The sequence below is a fragment of the Hetaerina americana genome, unplaced genomic scaffold (genome assembly GCF_022747635.1).
Source record: "Hetaerina americana unplaced genomic scaffold, ioHetAmer1.1.p SCAF_1, whole genome shotgun sequence".
NCBI lineage: Eukaryota > Metazoa > Arthropoda > Insecta > Odonata > Calopterygidae > Hetaerina > Hetaerina americana.
Window position 1 is genome coordinate 120,576,440 of NW_027286069.1, and position 26,698 is coordinate 120,603,137.

The window sequence follows — 26,698 nt, forward strand, 5'->3', positions numbered from 1 at the left end:
ATGCTGATGCGTAGTCAGTTGGAACTCTCGCTATTAAATTATGAAACAAACAAGATTTCGTTCAACTCACTTCCTTTCTTATTCTATGCGATGGATTTCATCGCTTGAGCAACATCATCATGTACCTGATGATAACACCCAAGCGTCGAGATGCTTCGTTAAGTAACTAAGTTATCTTGCTGAAATCTTGAAAGTAGAGCATTATGATGTGAGCTAAACAAATGGAAAATTTAACTAAATGCGTGAATAATATCTTTAAATCACGTGAACCATTCTTTGAAATGATGCAGTTTGCAAATTTACCCCATGGTAATCGTTCGCTCGTTACCCCAAGGTAATTCGTAATCTCAATACAAACCTCTCAAACACCATTGAAGCAAATAACTCTTCAAATCACGATAATTATAGTCTATTTTGAATTCACGGAAACCTACGTCCTATCGCAGGACTAGCATGACTCCGAGGGTATATCGGAGAAGCATTTGAAAAATCTTCGAAGTTGGGCCATCAAATTCTTCCCACCTGTTTACGTGAGGGCTCTAAAATTTTGCGGAGGAATCGGAGGGAACAAGAAAGGAGGATGGGCAAAGGTTTTATGGGGGGGGGGGGGGGGGGGGAAGAGGGAAAGTATCCGGGATGAAGGGTGGGGGAGATGTTGCGACCGGTAAGCTTTGATGGTGACTCGCAACGCGCGTTAATCTCTCCGCCCGCTCCCCTTCCCCCAACCCGCTTCCCCACTCGACGTCGTCCCTTTCAACCTCTGTCCGCCCTCCCTCCCCTCCTGGTGCGAAGGTGTTGGCTGACAGCTGGAGGCTGAACCAACCGCAGATCTCCGGCTCTTGGTATTCCCGAGCCAGAGGTGTCCGGAGACCCCACGACACGTTCCGCTGCCAGCAGGCACTCGAAGAAGACCACGTCGCTCCGAGAAACTTTAAGATCTTGGCAGCTAAACCAAAAGAGCCTTCTCAATAAACTTGCTGCCTCGTATTGAATTCGACTTGAAATTTTTCTGCTCGGAGAAAGGTTGATGTTACCTCCGCGAAACAGTTTTGTTTGCTTATACGTTCACACGGGAATCGACGGCACGACTCCCGGCTACGAAAACTGGTCTGGCATCTCCCTGAGTTTCTTGTCGTGATTCCCATGCATCGACGCTGACGTCATCTTGTACGACCGTAGGAATATCTTCACAATTGAATACCCGTCGTGGAAATATGAAGCACAGCGGATCATCCTTGAACTTTCTGTGAGTACTCCCCCCACATGGCTATTTGAACTGATGATCTGACCAACATGATCGTTCAAACTGGCACTCAGTGATGCCCGTCAGCAAGCAGCGAAATAATGATAATTACGGTCTTAATTTTTCGTGTTTTAAAGTCGGCGCTGCAATTCGTTGGCAAATGGGAAGCGAAAATCAGAATCTTATACCGAAATTCAAGAGTGAGATAGGAAGAATATTTACCGATTAATTTCAAAACGTTTCTGCCCACATAAACGCTCTCAAATGCGGAGATTAGCAAAAGAGGATTTTGTACTTATTGAGAAAAAAACGAGCCACCGTGTAGTCGTTTGAACCTCGGAAGCACAAGACGACCGAGGAATTAATGTCCAAGGAACTATTTGAGCATCTCATTCAGATAAGGAAAGTTGGTCGGTTTTTAGCCTCCCTGGCCATGTGATTGGCACCTATAGTTATCATGTTATGAGCTCTAAAAATTCATGATAGAGCCAATTTTTCATATCCTTAAAAAATGTTTTGGTCAGCTTAGAAGAGAAGTTTGTGTTAACCTTTGTTTTAGTTGTGAGTTTGAATTTTGATATTACAAATTTTACAAGAGGCACTTTCTGGATCCCGATTGTTTACGAAAGTTACTGAGTAGTATACTAAATTTCAATAGGGGTAACAAATGGGGAACTATTTCATTTGGAGGCCAACACCAGGCTTCCTTTCATTCTTCATTGGACACCACAAGGACAGCAAACCGTATGAATAAAAAGCTAAATTTTGCTATGGAGGGAATAGCTTTGTGAAAAGACATGCATTATGTAGATGGCTCATGTAAATAATGTACACAAAAATACATGAACTTCAACAACATCACATGCACAGTGTAGTCTCAATGACCTTAATTCATTTGATTTTACACTCATACTCATTGTATTTATTTTTCATTTGGTGGTGGAAGAAGGACCTCAAACATCCCCATATATGCCGATGGCCCTACCAAGGTTAAACCCATGGGAGTCATAAAAATTCAATTTGAGAGATAACAAATGAAAATAGCAGTAGTTACTTTATTTCTTTAGTAGTAATAATCCCAAACTAATAGGAATATGAAGTAGGAATGGGTAGTTTATATAACAATGATAGAAATGCAGATAGTTCCACTGTATCAGGGGTAATATATAAAGACCTTCCGTTAGAGAAAATCAACCATATATGATTTAAAGGAAAGGATGGATCCAGGAGAGGATTGGGAAAATTAACTACAAAATACTGTCTGGAACATGCCAATTGATTCAATATTATTTAAATTATCAGACTATAATAAATATGGCTAATTATTCATAGAGTGAAAATTGATACAAGTTGCCAAAAATTTAATTTTATTAAACAAATCCTACCCAGGTACTCATGGATGTCCTCTTGTATCTTGATTGAAGAAGCCATCCTTAAAGAAATTTCTTAAACTACTATTGTAGTTTTCACAAAGAAAGTCATTCAGAGATGGTAATTATTGACTATAAACATTTCTTAATTTCATAATGATTGCAATTTATTGGTATTTTACTGTTGGATGAAGCATTTTTAATAATAGAGTTAGAATGAATAAGAAATACTTAGTTTTTCCACAAAAACTTTATTTTTACGACCGGGTTTCGACGAGGATCGTCATCATTAGGTTCGCCCCCGAGAGAGACAACACGGCCAAATGGCAAAGATTCCTTTTTTTAGGAAAGCTGTCCCTGAAAGTCACCAGTAGGATACCAAGGGATAGATTCATACCCGCTTTTTACAATAAAACAAATTTAAAAAACTTAATAACCAACGGGAAGGAAAAAATCCCAGATCTAGAGAAGAGTGGAGTATACAAACTCTCCTGTGAGTGCTCAGCCGTTTACGTGGGGCAAACGGGAAGGAAATTCAAGGAAAGGCTCAAGGAACACCAAGCTTCCTTCAGAAACAAGAATGGTGCGTCCCAATTTTCAAAACATCTTTTGGATAACGGACATTCCAGTGATTTTAAGCTGGAAATTATGCATGTGGAAAGAAAAGGACCCCGGATGGACGCGCTCGAACAGATGGAAATCATCAAGAGTGAAAGGATTTTTTTTAGACCTGATGATGACGATCCTCGTCGAAACCCGGTCGTAAAAATAAAGTTTTTGTGGAAAAACTAAGTATTTCTTATTCATTATGAATCGTTTCCACAAAGTGACGGCGGATACTATACAGTAAATAGAGTTAGAAGTTTTCACATGATCAAAAGTATATATAAGTGTTTCCAGAAGTTACCTCTGTTGGATAAAAATTGCATAGCCACTGAAAATATTATGGTGGCTTAGCCAGCTAAACTAGGATTAAATTAGCTAGATGGGTTGCTATGGTAGATAACCTGCACACTACTAAACCAAATGATATGAGTTTGCATCCCAGTCTTAGGCAAAATTTAAGCATTGGTGGATTGGCTCCAAGGTAGCCTGAGAACAAGCAAGGGGTGTCTCTTTCTCTCCACTCATAATCTTCTCATGGCTAATAAATACTTTTCTACTTATATTTAAATTATCAATTCATATTGCACGGTGCACAATTCAGTGATTTCTACACTGTGAAATGAATTCTTTGGCTCTTAAAAATTCTAATAACGTTATTCCATAGAGTTTTACCTAGTTCAAACCTATGCATGCTCTCACATTAGTATACTGCTGGCCCATTTATGGTATAGTGCTTTTTGATAGTTGGAAAAAATATTCAAAACTTTCGGAAATGTAATTTAGACTTTTTTAAATAACATGCAAAGGAAAAGAATGGCCAAAAAAGCTCATTTTCTTCTTTTGGTCATGCAGGCCTTTATATGCATTGCACCTACTTTTTTGGAATTGAATGATTGCTTTCCTTTTTATCCTTCTCTCTTTTTGTTCTTTCCTTGTTATCCATTCCTCTTCCACTTCTCTGGCAGTGGGCGAAATAACTCCCTCGCACTATCTCTTGGCCAAAGAATCAGGGCACTTGGCTGCATTCAACCCTTCAGATTTCAGTTACAGCAGGTCAGAGCATTGACCGGGTAAGTCAAAGGTCTGTGGTTTGTGTCCAGGTCAAGGTAACCTTCTTCTGCTCAGAATCTGCAACCTTCAACTTCTGCACTCCCATTGTGTTCATCCTTCATATGGGTTATATTCTTTTTCGTTCATAGGAAAAATTTCCTTCATATTTCAAACATCCTTCATATTTTATTCCTTTTCCTATATCTACACACACACACACACACAAAGACACAAACCTGAAATATCTTTAAGATATTTTCCACCGTGATTAGAGAAATCATATACTGATACTGTATTAGCACATTAATTTTTGAGAGAAGCATTAATTTAAACTAATATTGTTGATATATTCTATTGTTTCAGGCTTCACTTCGTGGAAGTATTTAATATCCATACTAAAAGGAAAGACTTGTACTTTTCCACGGATTTTATGATACAGTAGAACGCATTTCACCGACTTGCGGCATCATCAGGTACCTGATGATGCCGCAAGTTGGTGAAATGCATTGTACCATATAATAAAATCTGTGGAAAAGTACAAGTCTTTCCTTTTAGTATGGATAATATTGTTGATGATTTATTTTTACAGGGTGCATGTCATCAAATGTCTACAATTTTCTAGTATCAAATGGATTCTTATATTGATTCTGCTACCATTTATTTATGGAAAATCTCTATCGAAACCACCAATTTCAACGATCCCACAAATTCCTGATATAATCTATCCTCCTATTCCAGACGAAGGTAAGATACTTATATAATTTATTCAATCATTAATAATTACAAGGGAGAAAAAAGGTAACATGCTAAAGATGGATTCAAAGTAAATGCCCTTGATATTATTAATTCACTTGGATATAAAAATGAGTTGTTCACCAAACAAAGAGAATAGAATAATTTTTAGTTATTCTACATCAGTGGCTATGCTGTTTGGCAAATAATGTTTCATTATTCTATGGAGAGATTTAATTAATATTTTGTTATTTATGATTTGTGGTTAATAAAAATAAATTTGTGAATAACATAAGTAATGTAGTCAAAGTGTACTTATTCATTAGGGCCATCTTTATTCCACATTCATAGTAAAGACAAGTTTGAGTGATGAGGAGAATGATCTTTTAGCTTCGAGTGGTGATCCAGAAGTACGACCAGCTCTCTTTGAAGGTGATATGGCTTTATCATCTGAGGTAAAGTCACATTTATTTTTTTAAGTTTACTATTTCACATATTTGGAAATATTTTCAACTATTTTTACTCAGATGTGCATATAATAAATTCTGATCAGTGTGAAACTTCTCTTCAAAGCTAATTATCCACCTATTGAAAATTTATATATATATATATATATATTTATATATATTTATATATATATATATATATAGTTGAAAAATTGTAATGTGAAAACTAATAGGAAAATGTTTTAATTGCCAGGCATACAACTACTGGAGAGTGGGCATCAGATGGGATGTATTTCCTGAGAAATTGTGGAAGAACAGAACTGTTCCATATGTCATTTCGCCTCTCTATGGTAGGTTTTACATGCACTCATGGTAGAATCTGGCAACTGCTAAATTTTATTGTCAATAGAGGGGAAGTTTTAGAGCAGATATTTGCAAAAAGGAGAAGGTTTATAATATGGCTAGTGTCCCATCCTACCGTTCCTGTCCAATAGGTATTAATAGGCGCATAACAGGAAATATGTACACCCATGTTTAGGGAATATACCAATGAAGGTAGTTATACATTTAAAAATAACAAAAAATTCAGACAAAAATATATAATAATCAGCCATCTAACTTACTACCACAAAAACATGTTGTTTAACTATACCATAGGAATAATACAGGAAGTATATATATCTAGGAACAATTTCACAGAACCTTTATGTTTATTGCTGTACACTTGAATAGTAGTTATTTTAGATTATTGCCCAATAACTTAGAATATTTCTCCATTTTCCTGATAAGTTAATACAGTCTTAGCTTTAATTTAATTTAAACTGTTTCCACAGAATCTTAATCCAGAGTTGGGGACTGATTGTGGGGGGAAAAATAAGTCAAACTGGATTCAAACTTGTAGTGTGGTGGAGCTGAACATTAAGAAAGGTAGTTACTGTAAGTGGTGCATTGTGTGTGTCACTTTGATACATAAGCAGCTCTCTCAGGTATATTGGCTCAGGGTTATTTAGCCCTTGTTTATCAAGCCTGCAGTTTGCAGTGCATAATCTTCTGTTTTCCATTTTTATGATGCATTGTGAGATTGGCTCAGGCATGATGTGCTCCCATTTACTAAGGTTTAATGAGTATTGAAATTAAATTTAAAATACCTCGCCTTTCCACATAAACCACTTTTATTACGACCTAGGTTTCGTTATGGTATAACATCATCAGGCTTGATGCAGATATTTTTAATATTTTGGTGTATTGATTAAAGGTTCTTTGGTGATTTGTAGTCTTATGGGTGAAAATTAATAGCACTAGGGCATCAGCAAGTTAAAATTTTTCTAATGGCATCAAAAAGTTATTCCAATTTTAAATATTTTAAAGTCATCCCTCCCCATTCACTACAACTTAGACATGGTGGGAGGGCTTACGTGTTCCTATGACCACTAGAGCTGTGCTGACAGGAGCCATAATAATAGCTCCTGTTAGGGTCACCCATGCCAAATGGGCATAAGGGTAGGAGCCAGATAAGAGGTAGTGACTACAGCTTTGTCCTCAGTGAGGCAGCTGCAAAAGAATCTGACCCCAGTGGGATGGCCATTTGAGTGATGGTGTCATTTTAAAAATTCTATTGAGGAAGGCAGTGCAAAAACCACCTGAATTATTTCTCCCATAGTAATATGATGAAACCAAATAAGAAAATGAGTCCTGGAAACCTTGCAACTTTGTCCTGAGGGCCAAGTGTGGTGCCCAACAACAACAGTTGTTGTCACATGAAATTCTTGCACAACCAACTGAATGGTAGCAGAAAAGAAGAGGAATTCCAAAATGAATATAGAAACTGGGAACATTAGGACAATGCTTAGGAAAAGAAAGTGGGAAAATATCGGGCAAGAGATTGGGAGAGGAAAGATAGGCTTGGAGGATATTGTTTCAGGCTTTATTTAGAGAAAGTTAGCCTTCATGGAGATATTGAAATACTCACCTAGTTGAAACCGCTTGATTATTTATTACTATGACCTGGGTTTGTTACATTTACAGCATCTTGAAAACCTGAGGATGTCATGGTGCAATGAAACCTACGTCATAGTGATAAATCATTTAAAGGATTTGACTAAGTTTGTACATTATCTCTGGAAATACAGACAAATTTTGCCTATGCGATATAAGATGGAAAGATGTGGGGTAATTGAATCAATTGCTATTGAGTTGTATGCTTTGGAGAGTGGAGTAGACATTTTTAATGAAAAAGTAACTGGATAGAAGGGTATTGGATTTGGAAAAGGTGAATGGAAGAATATTATTGGTATAAATGAGAACAGACCTAGTCATCTAGTAGTAATCCAGGCATTCATGCGAACAGGCAGTCATTGGAAGAAAGTACTTAGAAGAAGTGGCGGGGGATGGGAATGCGGGGAATGGGAGGTGAAGGGAGAGATGAGAGTGAGGTAGAAGAGTATGGTTTAGAAGTAAAGAATGACCTCGAGAAAAAAACTGTATAATTTTGGAAGATAAATAGTTTTGTTACAATTAACATGGTTTAATAACCAAAGTATACATAAGTGGGCATGGAAAATGCTGAGAGATACCAGTGAATAAAGCAGTTGATGAAATGCTGAGTGAGGATAAGGGGATGGGCACAGTAGAAGAAAGATACTAACATCTCAAAGAAGGAATAATGAAAACTGTGAATTTTAGAAAATAAATGATAAATAGGAAAAGGGCTGGGAAAGAAAGATGGATGAAAGAAGGAAATGGAAGAACCTGAACACAGATTAGAGAAAAAAGGGTACAAAGAGTTAAACAACAAACTGGGGCAAGAAATTGATGGGCCAAAGGAAACATGATGGAAAGAGCAGTGTGAGGATATGGAGAGTTTACAGAGACAGAGTGAAATAGCCATGATGGGGGCTGGAGTGCAAGTAGAAGGGGAAGTCTTCAAATCAGTTAGATTTGTGGATGATCAAGCATTAGTTAGTCAGTCAGCCAAAGGGTTACAATCGTTACTAAGTTCATTGCAGAATCAGTGTCATAAAAATGAGCTGAGAATCAATCATTTAAAAATTAAGGCAATGAAATTCTTGACCACTAGTAAGTCTAAGATAACACTAAAGTTGGGGGACATAAACTAGAACAGAATATCACTGAATAAATAAACTTAGTCCTGATGATGACGTCTATGCATCAAAAATGGTAATAGTATAAAAGACTTATTTTGTATGAAAAAATACTGAGTTTATTTAAGCGGTGGTAATGAATTTTCACAAACTAAGAACCTCAAGCCATCAAATTCTTCTCTAAGGGAATAGTTCACTTCTTTAGGAAAAGGTTTGTATGAGGGTAGGAGGGATATTTAAAAAAAAATTAATTTCACAAAAAGGTGAGAGCTGATGACAGAAACTTTAAGTAAAGATTTAAAGAAAAGATCAGTGAAAACTGCATTATGGAGAGCTTTGGAGAGTGGCATTGGAGAATAATTGAGAAAATAAAATGGAAGGAAAAGAAAGCAAACCGTGAAGTTCTAGGCATGTTGGGGGAAGACAGACAGTTGTTGAGAGAAATTTGGAGAAGTCAGGACAAGTGTATGCAGGCAATACTGGGATGCAGTCGGATGCTGGAGATGGTAACAAAAGGGAGAATACTGGGGAAGCAAGGCAGGAGGAGGAAGAGAATGGGCACTTTGGATTAAATTAAGGGAGGCAGAAATTAATCAGAGATAAGGAATGAGCTATTATTATATGAAGTATGGGGTTGAGGATTTTTTATGTCATGTTTGTTAGGCCTTACAAGTACAGTAATGTGTAATTTCATGATCCATCAAAAACCTAGCCAAAGCTAGTAAACTACAGCTAATAATAATAGCAATAATAAGTCATTAAAGCATGGAACACAGAAAGAGCACATGAGGTTCAAAATTTAAATCTTCATCAAAGTATAACCATGAACACAGTTATCTATCCCAAGGTCCGTTTGATAGGAGAGTGTAGTGTTCACCAAATACTAAGCCTAAGAGCATCTGAAATTCTCACATCAGGGTTGGGGGCTACTTACTTTCCTTGTCATCAAAGTATGTCCATTTATTTTTAACGATGAGTTTATGGTTTAATCATGTCTATAGTTTACTAATATATCGTAAGGTGTACAAAAATGCATTGAAAAATTTGTATAAAATTATTTCTGAAAGATAGGCGTACAACAATGATATATCCTAGAATAGGAAGTATGTGAATACTTATAATTCTATGATCCTCTTATGAATAAAAGGAATGCGTAGAAGATTGTAAGGGATGGTTCTCACAGCAAATAGATTTGTGAATGTCACTCATCTCTTATAATTGTGTGTGACAATTAGATGCTAAGGTCCAAAAGTAACATCCAAATTTGGATTAAAACTCCTCCTATCAGGAATATAGTCATCTATTCATTTGGCAGTGATTAATTCAGATTTTCAGAAGCATTCATATATGTAATGATTGGACTAATCTGAAAATATGAAGATTGGCCTTGTCAGTATAGATTCAATCAATTCTTTTATGAAAAATACCACTCCATTGACTAAAATTCAGTTAGTAAAATGCAAGCTGGAAAAAATAGGTTGGAAAAGTATTTTTTCAATTGAGTCCTACTGTCATATGCATGGAACTTGTCAGATGGGTTTTAGATAATATTGGACTGCATACTTCATGTGCTATAACTCTGAGCCCTGTTTCAAGAACAATTTTACTCAATCATTTTTCTTATTGGTTGGCTACTGTACTTATGCTTCCTTCCCATGCGTTTTATGCTATATTTTACTTTTGTTCCAGAGCATTAGAGCATAAAATTTAAAATAAAATATGAGACTATGTAAAACATAAAAAGAATTGCTCAATTAACTTAATTTGGCATTAAGAGGCCAATGGTAGAAACGTTTTCTTACCATTTAAATTAATCTTAAGAATTTAAAATGCAAATTTAAAACCTAATTGTTCAGTATAATTGATTTAAAACTGCAGCGTGGAAGCATTTTGATGTGCGTAATGTATTCATTTGTTAACACAAAATGCTCCAGCACACACTCTCTAGTGTCAGCATGAAGAATAACTAATAAGCAATAGAAAGCTTTCAGCACCCTTCGCTGTGGCGAGGTTATTATTTACCATCCCGTCAAAACCATAATGTTCCCTCTGATCACATTGTTACCGCTCCCACTACATTATAATCACAACGTCAAGCTCCATGCGGTGGCGGCTGCACAAGGCCCCACTCACAAGTAAGGCCGCCTCTGCCAAGATAAAATTAATTTTACATTCCTATGACTGTCATAATAATATTATTTTCTTATCCAAAATATTCTGACATATATACATTCACTATCACATGCTGCTACATGATTCTTACAGAAGTCAAGGTCTCTAGTTACTGCAAAAATTCAAAATAAACATTAATTAGCAAAAAGGCCATTGACATTTTCAACAGACATAATTTTAAAATAGAAGTTATATTATATGTGTAGTTATATATCTGTGAATTAATGTAATTAATATATTTTTTCATTTCATCTCTACAGACCCTCAGGATCATGTCACAATCTATACAGCCATACAAACCCTGAATTTCATGACATGCATCAAATTTGTGCCTTGGAATGGAAAAAAGAAGGATTTTCTCTTAATCTGGCCAATAAAGTTTCCTAAAGGGTGAGTTTACAGAAATATTATACTAACTGTTTAGTTTTACTTGATGACATATTTGGAAAACTGGTGGCAGTTAAAATCCCGCCCCAATCACAAGATCAGGATATTGTCATAACTCTTCAACCACACATCTTAAGAATTTTCCCTGGTAATTTAAGTGTTAATCTCCATAGCAATGGAAGCAAATGTGTTTTCTCCTCCTCTATTTCATTTGAGAGTGGTTCAGTGGTGTTTTGGTCCACTTTTAGAGCATAAAAATTATGTGTACCAAAGTATGAAAGTTACGTCAACAATATTAATTGAATTATTGAATAAAAACTTTTGTGTCATATAAATCAAATATATATTTCATCACTGTTCAATCAAACAGTTTCAGTCTGACTAGCAAACAGACAGGGCATATTTATTCTCTTTAAATTGACTCAGATAATCTACCAATTAAAATTATAATTGGAATTGTACCTTATAGCCAATGGACTTCATCTTGTTTGTTCTAAATAATTTTCTTCTTCATAACTTGCCTTCCTTTATGCCATTAAAAAATTATTTCCATTCCTCTTCTCTGCTAACGTAATATTTTCCCTTTTATCACAGCTTTCAACCTCCAACTATCTCTTATTATTCCCCCTACTAACTTTTTTCATCGTTGAAGTTCATATAGTAACTTCCCCTCTTCTCCTAATTAGTTTAAAAATTTTTCATTAGTCTTCCTCTTATCTAACTTTTTTATTTATTAATGAGAAAATAAAAGTGGTGCTTTTCTTTTTACCCTATTTAGCCAAAGCATATAGTTTCAACTGATCCCAGCATTATGCACCTATATTTTCTTTAAGTCAACCTTTATTGCTCATCAATTCTGTATAATTGTTTCATTAGTTATTATATTGACATACAAGGTGTGATCAAAAAAAGACAGGACTGATTTTATAACTTGTTTTTTTTGATGGATACAGACAGCTCAATCGAACTTGTCACCCTTAGAGTACATGCCTTGGCTGGCGACACACCTTTGCCAACGTTTCTTCCAGCTCTCAAACCCTGCCTGGTAAGCCACTTTAGGGATTCTCCTCAGGTCGGCCAAACGATTAGTTTTAATGTCCGCAACAGAGTCGAATCAGCGCCCTTACAAGGTTGGTTTTAACTTTAGAAACAAAAAAAAAAGTCTGATGGAACCATGTCTGGAGAGTAGGGTGGCTGCGGGGATCTAAAACTAATGTTCACCTCCTCAGCTATTCCTTAACTCGGCTTCCTCGACAGTTAAAAGGTGATTTGCCTGCTCCATATCGGTCACCAATTTGACATGGTTGGGGTCTGTCTAAGTGGAAGGTCGCCCCGTTCGCGAATCTTCATCTGTTGACGTTCTGTCCGATTTAAAACGACTGTACCACTCAAAACACTGGCTTCGACTCATAGCTCCATTAACAAAAGCTTGCTGAATTATTACAAATGTCTCCGTAGCACTTTGCCAAGTTTGAAACAAAATTTCACGCACACACTCTGTTCCTCTAGCTCCTTCATTGCTGCCGTTGCACGCGGCGATGAACAGACACGTTCCGCTGCTACTGCGTAACGACTCGACGTAAACAAACGCAACACCTCTCCCTCAACACCTCACGAGTCGTCAGATGTGTCACTAGATAGCGCACTGTGTTTCGTTTCGATCCGTTCAATGGTTTGCGCAGAATAAAATCAGTCCTGTCTTTTTTTTTTATCACACCTTGTAATAATGGTTACCATCACTGCATTGTTTTAGGACGGATGTATTGACTTTATTGATTTGCTTGTTCTAAATCAGTTTAGGATAAATGCTATACTTAACTGAATTCTTTTCATTATTCACAATTGGAAGTGGATTACTTTTCCCAATACCTAAGTAACTACCAAATCAAAAGGTTTAATGCATACTCATGTGTAGTTTTTGTACCTTGTATCTAATTTTATGCATAAATTTGATGGCATAACTATAATGGCAACAATAAAAAAATGTCATTATTAGGTTTCATGTTCATATATGGGATTACAGAGAATTTCATGTATCAAGTGTGTAGGCAGAGTAGGGGAGTAAAATTCCTTATTCTAATACAAGAGAATCATGGGACTTAGTTTAACTAGTTTAACTAAGGTTGCCTATATAACCTATAGATTTGGGCCTAGGATCATCCGGTTGGGAGCTAACTCTACACACCTTAGACTACCACACCATCATATTTTAACTATACATTACTGTTAAGGTAAACACTCATTGATCCAATGCCGAATGCAAAATTATTTTACTTAATGTATGGCAACCCATTGTTTTTAATTTAACCTTGGCACCTATTAGAGTAGACCATGAATTTGGGTAAAAAAGGCTCTTTGAATCTTTAAAACCGTTTTACTCTTATGATTAGTACTATGCTCCCATGTGGATTCATCTAAATAATTTTCTGTGTTAGATGAGAGGTTAGAAAGAAAAAATGCAGCCAAAGCAAATGTTATTTTAGGCATGATTTATCTGTGCATCAATTTTGCGACAGTATTGATGCTACTCTTTCAGTATAATTTGTAGTTTTATTTTAATCAATAACCAGGCGCAGCAGGACAGAAGATGCAGGAGAAGAACACCAATTTAGTTATAATAGGAACTTGGAATATTAGGACAATGATGAGGACAGGGAAATTGGAGAATGTTAAGCGAGAGATGAAAAGGGGAAATATAGATATTTTAGGTCTATGCGAGGTGAGATGGAAGGATAGCGGGGATTACTGGAGTTATAATTATAGAATAATATACAGTGCCGGGGACGAGAGCCAACGAGGGGTGGCCATAGTATTAAATGAAGAGGTGGGAAGAAGCATAGTCAACATTGAGCAGGTAACGAATAGAATACTAATAGTAAAGATAAAAGCAGAAACGACGAACTTGGTTATTATTCAGGTATACATGCCACCGAACAATCATAAGGAAGCAGAGGTCGATAGGATATACAATCAGTTAGAGGACATAATCGCGTGTGTTCCTGCAGGGAAACATTTGATAGTGATGGGGATTGGAATGCGACGGTAGGCGAAGGAAAAGATGGTGATGAGGGGGGGACTATGGTTTAGGCACGAGGAATGACCGCGGGGAGAAAGCAGTTGAGTTCTGCAGGAAACAGGGGTTAGTCATCACCAACCCTTCGTTTAGACACCACAAAAGATGCAGGTATGCATTAAAAATGCCAGGTGACTCAGAAAGGTATCAGCTAGATTATATTCTGGTTAGACACAGGTTTAGGAACAGCATGATAACTTCGCACAGCTTCCCGGGAGCGGATGCGGACTCTGGCCACAATGTAGTTGTTATGAAATGTAGCATCCGTTTCAAAAAGATAAGGCAGGGGCGGCGAGTTAGAAAATGGAATGCAGAAGCATCAAATGATTTGAAAAGGAAGGAATACAAACAGGCGGTAAAGGAAATCATGGAGGATGGTAAAGAGCTAAGTACTATCGAAGAAAATTGGGATTGTATCAAGAAAGGGTTGTCTAAAGCCGCAAAAGACACTATTGGAACCGTTAACGCGAAAAGGACTAGGAAACCATGGATCACGGATGAGGTGATTACAAAGATGGATGAGCAGAGGAAATGGAATACAGAGTTAGGCAAAATGAAGTACAAGAAATTAAACAATAAATTGAGGCAGGCAACAAATAAAGCAAAAGAAGCATGTGGGAAGACGCAGTGCAAGGATATGGAAAGTTTGCAGAGGAACAGTGAAACTGGTGCACTGTACAGCAAAGTTAAATCTTTATCAGGAAGTAAGAAAGGGAGATCAACGATGGCAGTTAGAGGTAAGGCGGGTAAGGTAATAGTCGACGCAGGAAAGATCCAAGAGAGATGGAAGGAATATATAGAAGAACTGTATAGTAAAGAGCTAAGGCCAACAAAGTTTGACATAGAAAAGGAACATGAGGTAGAGGAAGATAGCTTAGGTCCAGGCATACTAGACAATGAGATAGAAAGGGCATTAAGGGAGATGAAACTAAATAAAGCTGTGGGGGTTGATAACATTCCCGTGGAACTATTGAAATATTTAGGAAAATGTGGGAGGAAGAGGCTATATGGGTTGATTCGTAGTATTTATGAGGAAGGAATCTGGCTGGAAGACTTGGTGAGATCAGTTTTAGTTCTTATCCTGAAAAATGTAAAGGCTACATCATGTGAGGACAGGACAATAAGTTTGATATCCCACGCAGCCAAAGATGTTCTCAGGATCATAAACAAAAGGATAGAGAGTAGGGCAAATGTTTACTTAGGGGATGACCAGTTCGGGTTTAGGAAGGGGAGAGGTACGCATGATGCCATTGCAGTAATGAGATTATTAATCGAGAGGAATATAGAACACAACTAGGAGGTATTTGCCTGTTTCGTAGATTTCGAAAAAGCATTTGATAGTGAATTGGGAAAAACGAATGAGTATATTGCAGAAAATAGGAATAGATTGGAGGGAAAGGAGGCTAATCTGCAACCTGTACATGTCTCAGACTGCTCAGGTGCGGGTGGGAAACGGGGAGTCCGGATGGGCAGTGTTAGGAAGGGGTGTAAGGCAGGATTGCCCATTATCACCGTTGCTGTTCAACCTGTACGTAGAGGAAATGATCAAAGAGGCATGGGAAGAACTGGAGGTAGGAATGAAAGTGGGCGGGGAATTCGTAAAATCAGTTAGGTTTGCTGATGACCAAGCTTTAGTTTTTCAGTCAGCCAAGGGGCTGCAAGCATTGCTGAGTGAATTGGAAATTCAGTGCGACAGGTATGGGATGAGAATCAATATTAATAAAACAAAGATTATGCGATTTACTAGAAAGAAAAAGGCTGAGCTTAACATTAAAATAGGAGGACAAAAACTAGAGCAGGTATAACGGTTTACGTATCTGGGAAGTGTTTTGGACCAGCACGGTCAAAGTAGTAGGGACGTAAGGAGAAAAATTGGGCTAGGCAAAGAAGCTTTTACAAGGAGGAGGGAGTTTATGAAAGGGATATTGAGTAAGGATATTAAGAAAAGACTCGTAAAAACTTTGATATGGAGCGTAGCTATGTACGGCGAGGAAACATTGAAGCAGGAGGATAGACGTATAGGTAGACTGGAGGCTTTTGAAATGTGGGTGTGGAGAAGAATTGAGAAGGTGAAATGCACTGAGAAGAAAACAAACGAGGAAGTACTTGGTATGGTGGGCGAAGAGAGGGGTTTGTTGGGAGAAATCCTATGGAGGCAGGAAAAGTGGATGAAGGGGGTGTTGACCGGTAGTGGGATGTTGAAGACTGTAATTGAGGGGAGAATGTCAGGCAAACGAGGAAAGGGAAGGAACAGGATTGGGATGTTGGATGGGATGAAGGGAGGAAGAAAGTACTCAGAGCTGAATAGGGGCCTGATGTAGAGTAGGATGTTGTGTTTTGCTATGGGGTCACAAAGTATTTAATTAGTAATTATGTCCATCCTAAAACCTACCTTGACCGGTAGATTACCTAATAATAATAAACCATAATTAGGTATCTACATTGTCATTACTTTCATTAAAATTTTGGCAATTCCATTCAAACTAAAAATGAGATCAATTTAGAGAAAGAAGTCAAGAAAAGCATGCATAACATCATGAGAAATCCAAAGTCTTTATGCATACCCAAGTGGTTGCATATTTTGCATTTCTCCATTTATAAATCAGACCCCTTAAACCTAGATTTACAAAGGAAAAATTCCTGCTGACTCAATCTGTCATTGTGTCACAAAGCTCAAAAGCCATGCAGTCTACCACTGACTCAGCTTTCCTGAAAAAAACTCAACATAATTAATGAGAACTGAGTCAAAGCTCCAGCATCCATTTTTTTCTGGTGATTTTTTACAAATACCTGAACAATTCTTGGAATTCATTGCTTTTAAAAGTGTTCACTCACATTTCCAGATTTTTCTTCTTCGCCATGTAAGTGGTGGCTCTATCAAACTATCCATTGTGGCAACAAGGCTACTTTTATCTCTGGTTGTTGGTGGACTGGGATGGGTTATTGTTTCAGAATGCTAAAAATTGGAATAAAATATAGGTGCATATTTTTGTCAACTTGAAAACCTACACACAAGCACCATTCCACAAACCTTAACTTTGAGAATCATTGCCTTAAAAGCAGGATGAAATAGAGGTTTTTATAAGTTTATGAATTGTACAAAAACATTTATTTTACAAATTAAAGCAGCTGATTAATTGATATCTAGCATGTATTGAATGTAAAAATGAGCTCCGAGACAAGGATTTGTTTGAATTCATTCCTAGACTAGAAGATGTTCTTTTGAAAAAATGGTTTCACCTGCACCAATCCCTTCATTGGTTGTAACTTCTTTAAATATAACAGGTGTTGGTCATTTGTGGGACGTACAGGTGGAGCACAAATTGTGTCCTTACAACCTCCTGACCGCCTTGGGCCTAACTGCCTTGGAGGGCCTGGCAGAGCCATCCATGAACTGCTGCACGCCCTCGGTATCTTCCATGAGCAGTCACGAGCTGACCGGGATAAATTTGTCAAGGTTCACTTTGACAACATCATTCCACGTGCGTAGAGTATTCACAACTTTTTTTGGCATAAGAATATTATGCAATAAAAAAGCGTCAATGTTTTTAATGAGTCATTTCATGACCTTACTGTTTGTCCTATGCCTTCAATTAATCTGAGGGCTGATAGAAATCTGGCTAAATGAGGGGATCAAGTTCTTCATGGGCATATAATTTTACTTACTGTTGATTGCTATTGTTATTTGTCACAATTTTTTTGCATAGAAAACAGAAGTAACATTATCTGTGCTTTGTGTAAATTTTCAAACCATGTCATATGAACATGACTGATATTTTTAGTCTACACAACTCACTAATTAAAAATAAATTTTGAAAAATACTCATTAAACGTTTTAAAATGTGGTTTTGAATAAAGTAAAAGTATATGCATATAGGAATTAAACCCTTTATAGTTTTTACTAGTGAAATGCCACAATCATTCCTTCACAAGTAATGAATTGATAATAGCAGCAGCAAAGAAGACAAAGAAGAGGAACAGAACGAGTCAACATTGGAACAAGGATTGTGAGAACGATACTGAAGATAGGGAAATTAGAAAGTATAAAACAGGAGAAGGAAAGAGGAAATATAGATAACTTAGGGCTGTGTAAAGTGAGATTGGTGGATAACAGGGATTACTGGAGCAAAGTTACAAAGTAAAATACAGCAGAGGGGAAGAGAGTCAGTGAGAGGTGACAATAGTCATGAAAAAAGGTTAAAAGAAGTAGAAGTAAAAGTTGAACCAATGAACTTGGTCATTGTTCAGGTCTACACAGCTACAAGCAATCACAGGGAGAAAGAAGCCGGTAGGATTTACTATTAACTGCAGGAAATAATTGCAGGTGTTCCTTTAGGGAGACAACTGATATCTATGAAACAGTGGATCATGATGGTAGGTGAAGGGAAAGATGGTAGTGAGGTAGGGGACTATGGATTAAGAACAAGAAATTACTGTGAAGAGAAACCTATACAGTTCCACTGAAGAAATGGAGTAATCATAAAGAAAACTTGGTTTGAGCATCATAATAGGCATAGGTATACTTGGAAAAACCCTTAGGATCGAGAAAGATATCAGTTAGACTATGTAATGGTTCGGCACAGATTTAGGAACAGCGTGGTTAATTCTCACAGTTTCCCAGAAGAGGGTGAAGATTTAGATCACAATTTTGTCCTTATGAAGTGTAAAGTCAGATTCAAGAGGATATATCATGAAAGATGGTCGAGGCAAGAGAATACTGAAGCATTAACCTAGACGACAAGGAAGGAGTATTAGCAGGCTGAAGAGAAAATCACGAGTAAGTAAAGGGAGTGGGTTACAACAGAATAAAAATGGTATCCTATCAAAAAAGGGGTATTGAAAGCCACCAAAGGTACCATAAAATAGCACATTCCAAATGGATCTAACAATATGCCTATTTGAATGCAGTGAATAATACTCTCACAGGTTTCATCAAGTAATGAGCAAATTTTACACTTTGGTCTCACAGAGTTTGAAAAAGATGTTATCTTAGGTCCTTGACAGAGGTGATGGTGGAGTGGTAATCGGTTTTCCATTGTCTGTAAGAATGCTGCAGTGGTGAACACACATATCAGATCAATGTCCACATTTAATATACGTAGAAAATAACAGGGTCTGTACAATCTGCAAACAAGCACTGTTTCAATATGCAGCCTTAGCAAAGTTCAAATTATATGTCTTTTGTTCTGTTCATCATCATTTTTAGATGGATATAACAAAGATATATCTACCTCAAAAATATCAGTTTGAATAATAAGGCCTACGCTCACCAAAACCTAAAACGTAGTCATGCCAAGGATAATCTGAAGCATCTTTTCCATTTATGGTCATTGAAAGAAAATTGAAGGAAATAACTTCACATAGCCAAGCAACAAACTAAGTTTACTACATGGATGTTTTGAGTCATTTACTAATAAGTGTTTGATGAAAGAACTCACAAATGAGGTGAATATTGAATTGGCTGTTACATCATGCCCCTGCCCACATAACCTTCAATATATTTCTCATGAAAGACAAAATATTTCTTGATTTATTCCTACCATACTTACTAGACCCAGAAGTGCACAACTTCTTTCTGTTCTTACAATTGAAAAATGTTTTGATACAATCATTATATCAGCACATTAATGAAATCTGAACTGAATACAAGTTGGATCTTGAGAATTGAGAAGAAAAAACTCTATGGAGATTTTTTTCAAAGGCTGCAGAAGCTTAGGGTTCCTTTCCTAGCTGCACCAGAAACTATTCCTATAAATTCCTGTTGAAGAATTAATTTCCACTCTAGTGTAAATTTTTTAATTTTAACTCAAAAATAAGAGTGAATAATTTTTTAGTTAAATATGCTTAGTTAGCAGGTCGCGGTAGATAGGGGTAGAGCGTTGTACTATGGACTGGAGGGCCCAGGTTCGATTCCCGGGCAAGCCTCTCTGGGCACCTGCAGCTCCACCTAAGCTATGTGATTTTTCGGGTATCAGATCTTCTGGGAAGCCATAAATGGCACAGGGAAAGTAACTGGCCCCCCTTCCCTGATGCATGAATTTCACACGCCGTTGGGCTCAGTGCTGGTTGACCATCACCTACCAAACTGACCTTCGGATTGATTACTGTGTTTATGGTTTTCTACATTTAGTTGTGTCAAGAAACGCATTATTTTTCTATCTATACCATTTCACTTTAAAAATTAATGAAAGTACAGAAAATTTTTCATATCAGAGGTGACTACTAAAGAAAGTTTTTTCTTATTTTTCCAGAATTTGTAAATAACTTTGATAAGCAAAGCTTGAAGAACACCACATACTCTTTTGAGTACGACTATGACAGCATTATGCATTATGGTGAAAGTTTCTTCAGGTAAGTGATTATACTTTTGGCATCTTATGAAAATTCAACAGATCTGTTATGCCCATAGAAGTCTCTCCAATATAGTATTTACATACTAGTCACAATAAAATGGCATAGTAATGACACATTTATTGGTCATTAAATGGCATGCACAATACATGATATACATTATCAATTTTGAAGATAAAAATACTCAATAGAAAATAATAATAATACATTTTATTTGTCCAGCAATCAAGTAGTTTCAACAGTTACACTTGATATAAGGCACGTCAGGGGAAAGTGACCAAATACATTTGTGGATACAAGACACATATCAGGCATTATTGAGAAATTAAGCTAATGAATAAAACATTTTTAATTTTAAGAACCTAAGTAGATTGACTTTAAATACAGCCACACTTTTATGGGCCTTAATCTCAGCTGGGAGTTTATAATAAAGTTGAAGGACCATAAAATTTGGGCCAGCACCTGCATTTTTAGTTCTTACTTATAAAACGTGCAGCTGCTCATTCTGCTTTGTAGAATATTTGTAGATATCACAATTTTTCACATACTCGGATAGATTTCTTTTTGTATGTACTACTACATGAAAAATATTAATGCATGGCACTGGTAATACATCCAATTTTTTAAACAGGGGACGGCAAGGTGCATTGTGTTTTGCAAAACTCATTAGCCGAATGGCTCTTTTTTAGACCCTGAAAATAGCCAAGGCCTTAGATGAAAAACCCCAGTAAAGGACACTATAGGCTATGTGAGAATAAAATTCACCATAGTACAGTGCACAGAGAACAGCCACTGTAACTGTGGATCTAATGGACCTCATTAAAAAGCAGGCCGAGCTTAACTTACTGGTTAAAGTACTTATGTGTTCATCCCAATAAATTTGAGAATTGATGTGGAAACCCAAAAATTTGGTATTTAGTATATGTGGGATCACCTTCCCATCAACTTCAATAGAAAGTACTTTGCTTGCTTTATTTTTATTTGCAAAATATATTAGGTGAGACTTCTCTACATTCAAATCTAGGAAATTATTACGACACCAAGAGAGTAAGGTGTGGCTAACTTGTTTACACTTAACTATCAATTCATCAAAAGTAGGCGATACAAGAATAATGTTGGTGTCATCAGCATATAACAAGGGGGTAGCACCGTTTGTATGTTGAAAAATATCAGCAAGGTCATTTATATAAGAAAGAAACAAGACAGGCCCAAGAACAGAGCCTTGAGGAACACCTTGATTAAGGACCTTACTTGGGGAAACAAAAGATGTTCCATTTTTAGAAACAACCACATGTTGTATTCTATCAAATAGGTAGGCTTTAATCCAGGCATTAGGTATGCCACGAATACCCATCCTTTGGAGTTTCTTGAGAAGTAATTGGTGGTCAACACAATCAAAAGCTTTCGAGAAATCAAAAAACATTGCAGCAACTTCCATTTTTTTATCTAGAGCGTTTAAAGTCTGGGTTATTAACTGATAATTAGCAGAAGATGTAGATTTATGCTCCCTAAAACCATGCTGAGATGGTGAAAGGAGATTGGAAACCTCTAGATAAGAAATTAACCTAACATAGAATGCCTTCTCAAATATTTTGCTGAATTGGTTCAGCAGAGAAATTAGCAGCAAAATAGCAGTTTGTAATGGAAATAAACTCATCTGTTCATGGAAATGTGGATCACCAGCTCTGTAGTGCCACACCAGGTGAAGGATTTTGCTGGCCAATGGAGGAAATCTGCATATTGGGCTTGCATCTTAGTATGCAGTGCAACGTGGTTCAAGATAAATAAGTAAAGCTACCAAGAACCACTGGCTCTCTGACGAGGGCCTTAGTAGAATGGAGAGCTGCAAGGACAAACTACAACCAAACTACGACCTTGTGGAGGCTTACTCGCCTGCCATGCCGCCAGTGAGCTGGATCACCAGGGGTTCACTGCAAGGAGTACTCTTTATTGTGTGGGGTGCATCCAGAATAATCCCATCTCTAGCAACAATACCTGCTAGGCCACAGCAAACACCTGCAAAGGAAGACATCACTCTATTAACCACAGAGTTAGAAGAGTACCCCACTGATCAAACCCCCTTCATCACAACTGACAGAAGATCCATCTGACTTAAAAGTACAGTTTGTCAAAATTATCATATATGCTGGGACACTTTGCAGACTGAGAAATATACACCTCAAGATTTCTTTAAGGGAGAATATCCCACCTCATTCCTTCAGCCATTCCATCTCTTTTGTCCATCCCCATCTGATATTGAATCCCTGCCATTTGCCCCAGAGGCTGAGTGGTACTGGAAGGTCATCTATGAGGCCTTTAAGCCATTGGGCATAGATGCACTTGGTCTAAGACCCTCTTTAATGGGTGTTGTGACTGTCACATCAGTAACGTGGATGGACCTTTTTCAGTCATTGAAAATGTAGTGAAGAAGCTATTCTCTAGAAAGAAGCATTTCTTGGCTCATAGAAAAGACAGCATGAACAACTGTTGGTGGAAGACATTCACTTTCAGCCAAAAGCACCTTGCTAGAAACTTTACATCCTTTCTCTTTAGTTGAAGACATGTGCCATCTTTGCAGACTGAGGGATGCATAGTTCATATTTCAAAAAAGGGATACTTTTCAAATCCAAACAACTGCTGCAATGCATTCGGCCCCAACACTGTTTACAAGGCACTCTCTTACATCTTGAAGGACCTTATCCTCCAGCATGTCTAATCATTGTGGGCTCAAAGCCAGAATAGCTGGATGTAAGGGCAACAAGCTCATTGATATTGATGATCCTTCCTTATATTTGCCAGGATGCTGTGCAGCACAGTTGCAAACTATTCATGGCATGAGGGGACAACCAAAAGTCATTCATCACCACTTCACGTAAGACATTCCTCATTATTTGGAGTATGATGAAAGTTGATCCTGAGCTTGCATATGTAGAATGCATCATGCTACACTGGAAAACAGAAAACAGGCTTTGTCCTTCCATCTGGCGGGTTGACCATTTCAACAGAGGTAGAAAAGTTTCGCCAAGGTGTCTATCAAGACAATGGATTGAGCCCCATCCTCTTCCTGTATTTTCCTCCGCCCACTCTTGCTCAGATTGAGGGGTGGCAGAGGATATATATGTGGATCCCATCCAACAGGAAGTGTTCAACCACCCATTTCTTTTTGCATGGATGACCTTATGCTGAATGGTTCTTGTGCCAAAGAACTTATACATTGGGCATCATCGCACTCGACAACATACAGAAATCCAATTAAGGACATAGAGATGAGTGTGGACTGGACAACTGCGGAATCATTCACCCATGAAGAGTAGAAAAAGGAGGTAATTGAAAACATGTCATTTTTCATCTAGACGATGAGATATACTAATTTCTCAGCATGCCAGCAACTGCAAGAGATGAAATGTGAGATTTTTTCCCAATTAATCAAATTCTAAATCAATTGCTAAATGATTCTCCAGTAAATAATAATGTAACTATTTGGATCAGCCAATTTTTTTTTAGAGCACATTCTCAATCAGCAACTAATTGATTTGGCGTGACAACATGAGATTCAGGGAAGACCAGTACATAGCGTAAATAGCTGGTTAATAACATAGTAAGCACACGAGGGTTTATGCAACTAGGCACCCAAACATCTGCCCCATGGATTGTGCTCTGGAGTTTCTTCACCCACTTCCCAAGCAAATGGACAAATATGCAAGAGGAGGACAAACAGACCAATAGTGAACCGTGTGGTTTCAGAATTGACTTTGCAGAAATTTTTCATATTGAAAAGAAGTGATGATTAACATTGATGACTTCCACTTTATTATTCTTGTTCGTACGCCCCAGGCTTCAACACTTTGGGTCATCTTCAGGTGAAAATTACGTGCATGTAGGCAAATATGTACAGTTGTGATAAGAGAAGGCTTGGGTGGGCAAGAGGCGGAGACTGATTGACTAGGTGAAAGAGGTGGTGCCCAGTGGGACCAAGTGCTGGAGGGTGAGGGAAGGAAAAGCACTGAAACCAGTGATTTCACGCTATACTTTATGAAAATTCATGATCACTAAAATCCAACACCACCTCACAAAAACTCCTACGGTCTAAAGTGTCATAAAGAATCGGTATTGAGTATTTTAAAGGCACGTATAGCTACAAGGAAGAAATAAGCAGAATTGGTCATTTACATTTATCCATGAAACCCACATAGAATTGCTGAAAAATATTTAGGAGGATAAAAGTATAACTCATAAGGTATATTTTGGAAGGTTAAACTAACAAAACACACACACTTTTTTTTATATTTTCAATATTAGGAGAAGAAAATATTTTAGTATGCACATATGTCAATGACACTTTGCATGAGTATGTTAAATCAGATGGTGTATCCAATGTTTGATCATTGAAATCCACATTTGATTTCAGCAAGGGTCAAGGCCTCCCAACCCTGACAGCCAAACATCCCGGTGCTCGCTTAGGGCAGCGAAAGGCTTTAAGTAAAACTGACTGCCTCAAGATTAATGAACTCTATGGATGTCTCAGGAAGTCTACCGCGGCCAGTAGAAGATATCACACTATATGCAACATTCTTGGTTTATGAGGAGAAAATCATAATATTTACCCAACAAAATGTTGTATGAATAAATGATTCTTGTTCAATTATTACTTTTTATCTATATGCTGCAGTTTTTAGACACTCCAGTAGGTTCAAAATTTTTCCCCAATACTAAGCTAGTAAGATGTAAAATCAATCATGAAAAATTTATGTTAATGAACAACTAAATAAATTATTTAAAGAATGCTCCATTCACAAGAAACTAGTTTTTCGTATCTTCTCTACATCTTTTAAATTAGAACATCCAGATTTTATTCTTTTTTATGTTAATTTATCAAAATTGAATGTTTCTTGACAAAGTGATTTTTTTTAATTAAATACCATGCATTAATCAAAATTTCTCCTTTTTAAAACTCCTTCCTGATGTTATACATTAGGTTCTAATTCATTTGAATAAATATCTTTAAAAAAAATTGAATGTTCTTACAGTTTCCAGTGGTAGACAGAAATAGTATTTATCTAAAGTAGATGCATAATTAAGGTATTCAATGCAGGTTTTTGGATACTTCATTCCTTTGACTTCTAATCTTTTCTTGTAAATAAGATGTATTTTAAATTAATTTCATGTGCCAAAAATATTTCAAGAAATCAAGTTAATGTTTATTAGTAAAGCATCTAGAAACAATTTTTAATTAATAAATGAAGAGGTAAAACTTTGAAATTCAATTTTTTTTTTATGGTTTCAGAGAAACCTCAAATTTATGTTTTTGGAGAGAATAACAAAAAATATGCAAATTTTGATTGTATTTGCATGTTTTATAAAGGATGTGTCTTTCAGGATTATAGCAAAGTAAAAAAATCATTAATAACAATTTTTTTACAGAGACAGGCATAGAAAAAGTAAATAGGCCCTGGAACTGAAAAATCTGAAGCATGACTTCTCTTATAGGAAGATTTCATTCATGTATTTATGTGAACTTCTTGCAGAAATTCCAGATTTTACTAAATATTTATCATAGCAATATTACTTTGATCCTCTCAGGATTTCCACCGGGTGAATGGCTGACTCTCCAATCATCCTCAGGTTACTGAATGCTGGCAAAGTCAGCTATTTAATTACATTGCCAAGCAAAAATTCCTATAAAGCTTCATTCACCAGAAAACTGTGAAATCTATCATCAATATTATTATTAAAATCCACATGTGCAGATAGACAAGGTCAGGTGGCACACAAGTCCCAAGTAATCACAAAAGATAATAAATAAAATCAGTCATTAAACAAAAGTACACTTAAAGGAAACTTCAAATAACAAATTTTTTTCACAAAACAAGAAAATCCACATCTCATTAACATCAATCAATCAGAAAGAAAAAAAGAGGGATAAATTACAATAAATTAAGCTACCACGTATAATTTTACACCACACATCAATCAAATTGTTACATAAATTCCTTACATCTTTTATTAAAAGTATGCACTCTGTTAGGAAAGGGCTTGAATAGTTTTGCAGGTTATGTGTTCCAATCAACAATTGTTTTATTTAGAAAAGAAAACTTTTTTTATTTGTTCTTTGTGCCCAGTATTTTACCTTGAATTTGTGGTAATTTCTCCCTATAAAATTTGGGTTC

General features: G+C 36.8%; 1 protein-coding gene across 1 annotated transcript; it reads left to right on the top strand.

Annotated features, from left to right (window-relative positions):
* The first annotated feature begins 812 nt into the window (after positions 1-812).
* On the top strand, positions 813-25,355 carry LOC139687081 (hatching enzyme 1.2). The gene is made up of 8 exons (XM_071584188.1): positions 813-1,246; positions 4,859-5,013; positions 5,353-5,456; positions 5,701-5,797; positions 10,981-11,110; positions 17,466-17,662; positions 20,432-20,531; positions 24,940-25,355. The coding sequence occupies exons 1-8, from the start codon at positions 1,215-1,217 to the stop codon at positions 25,112-25,114; spliced, it is 990 nt and encodes a 329-aa protein (XP_071440289.1). The 5' UTR covers positions 813-1,214; the 3' UTR covers positions 25,115-25,355.
* Positions 25,356-26,698: the final 1,343 nt, after the last annotated feature.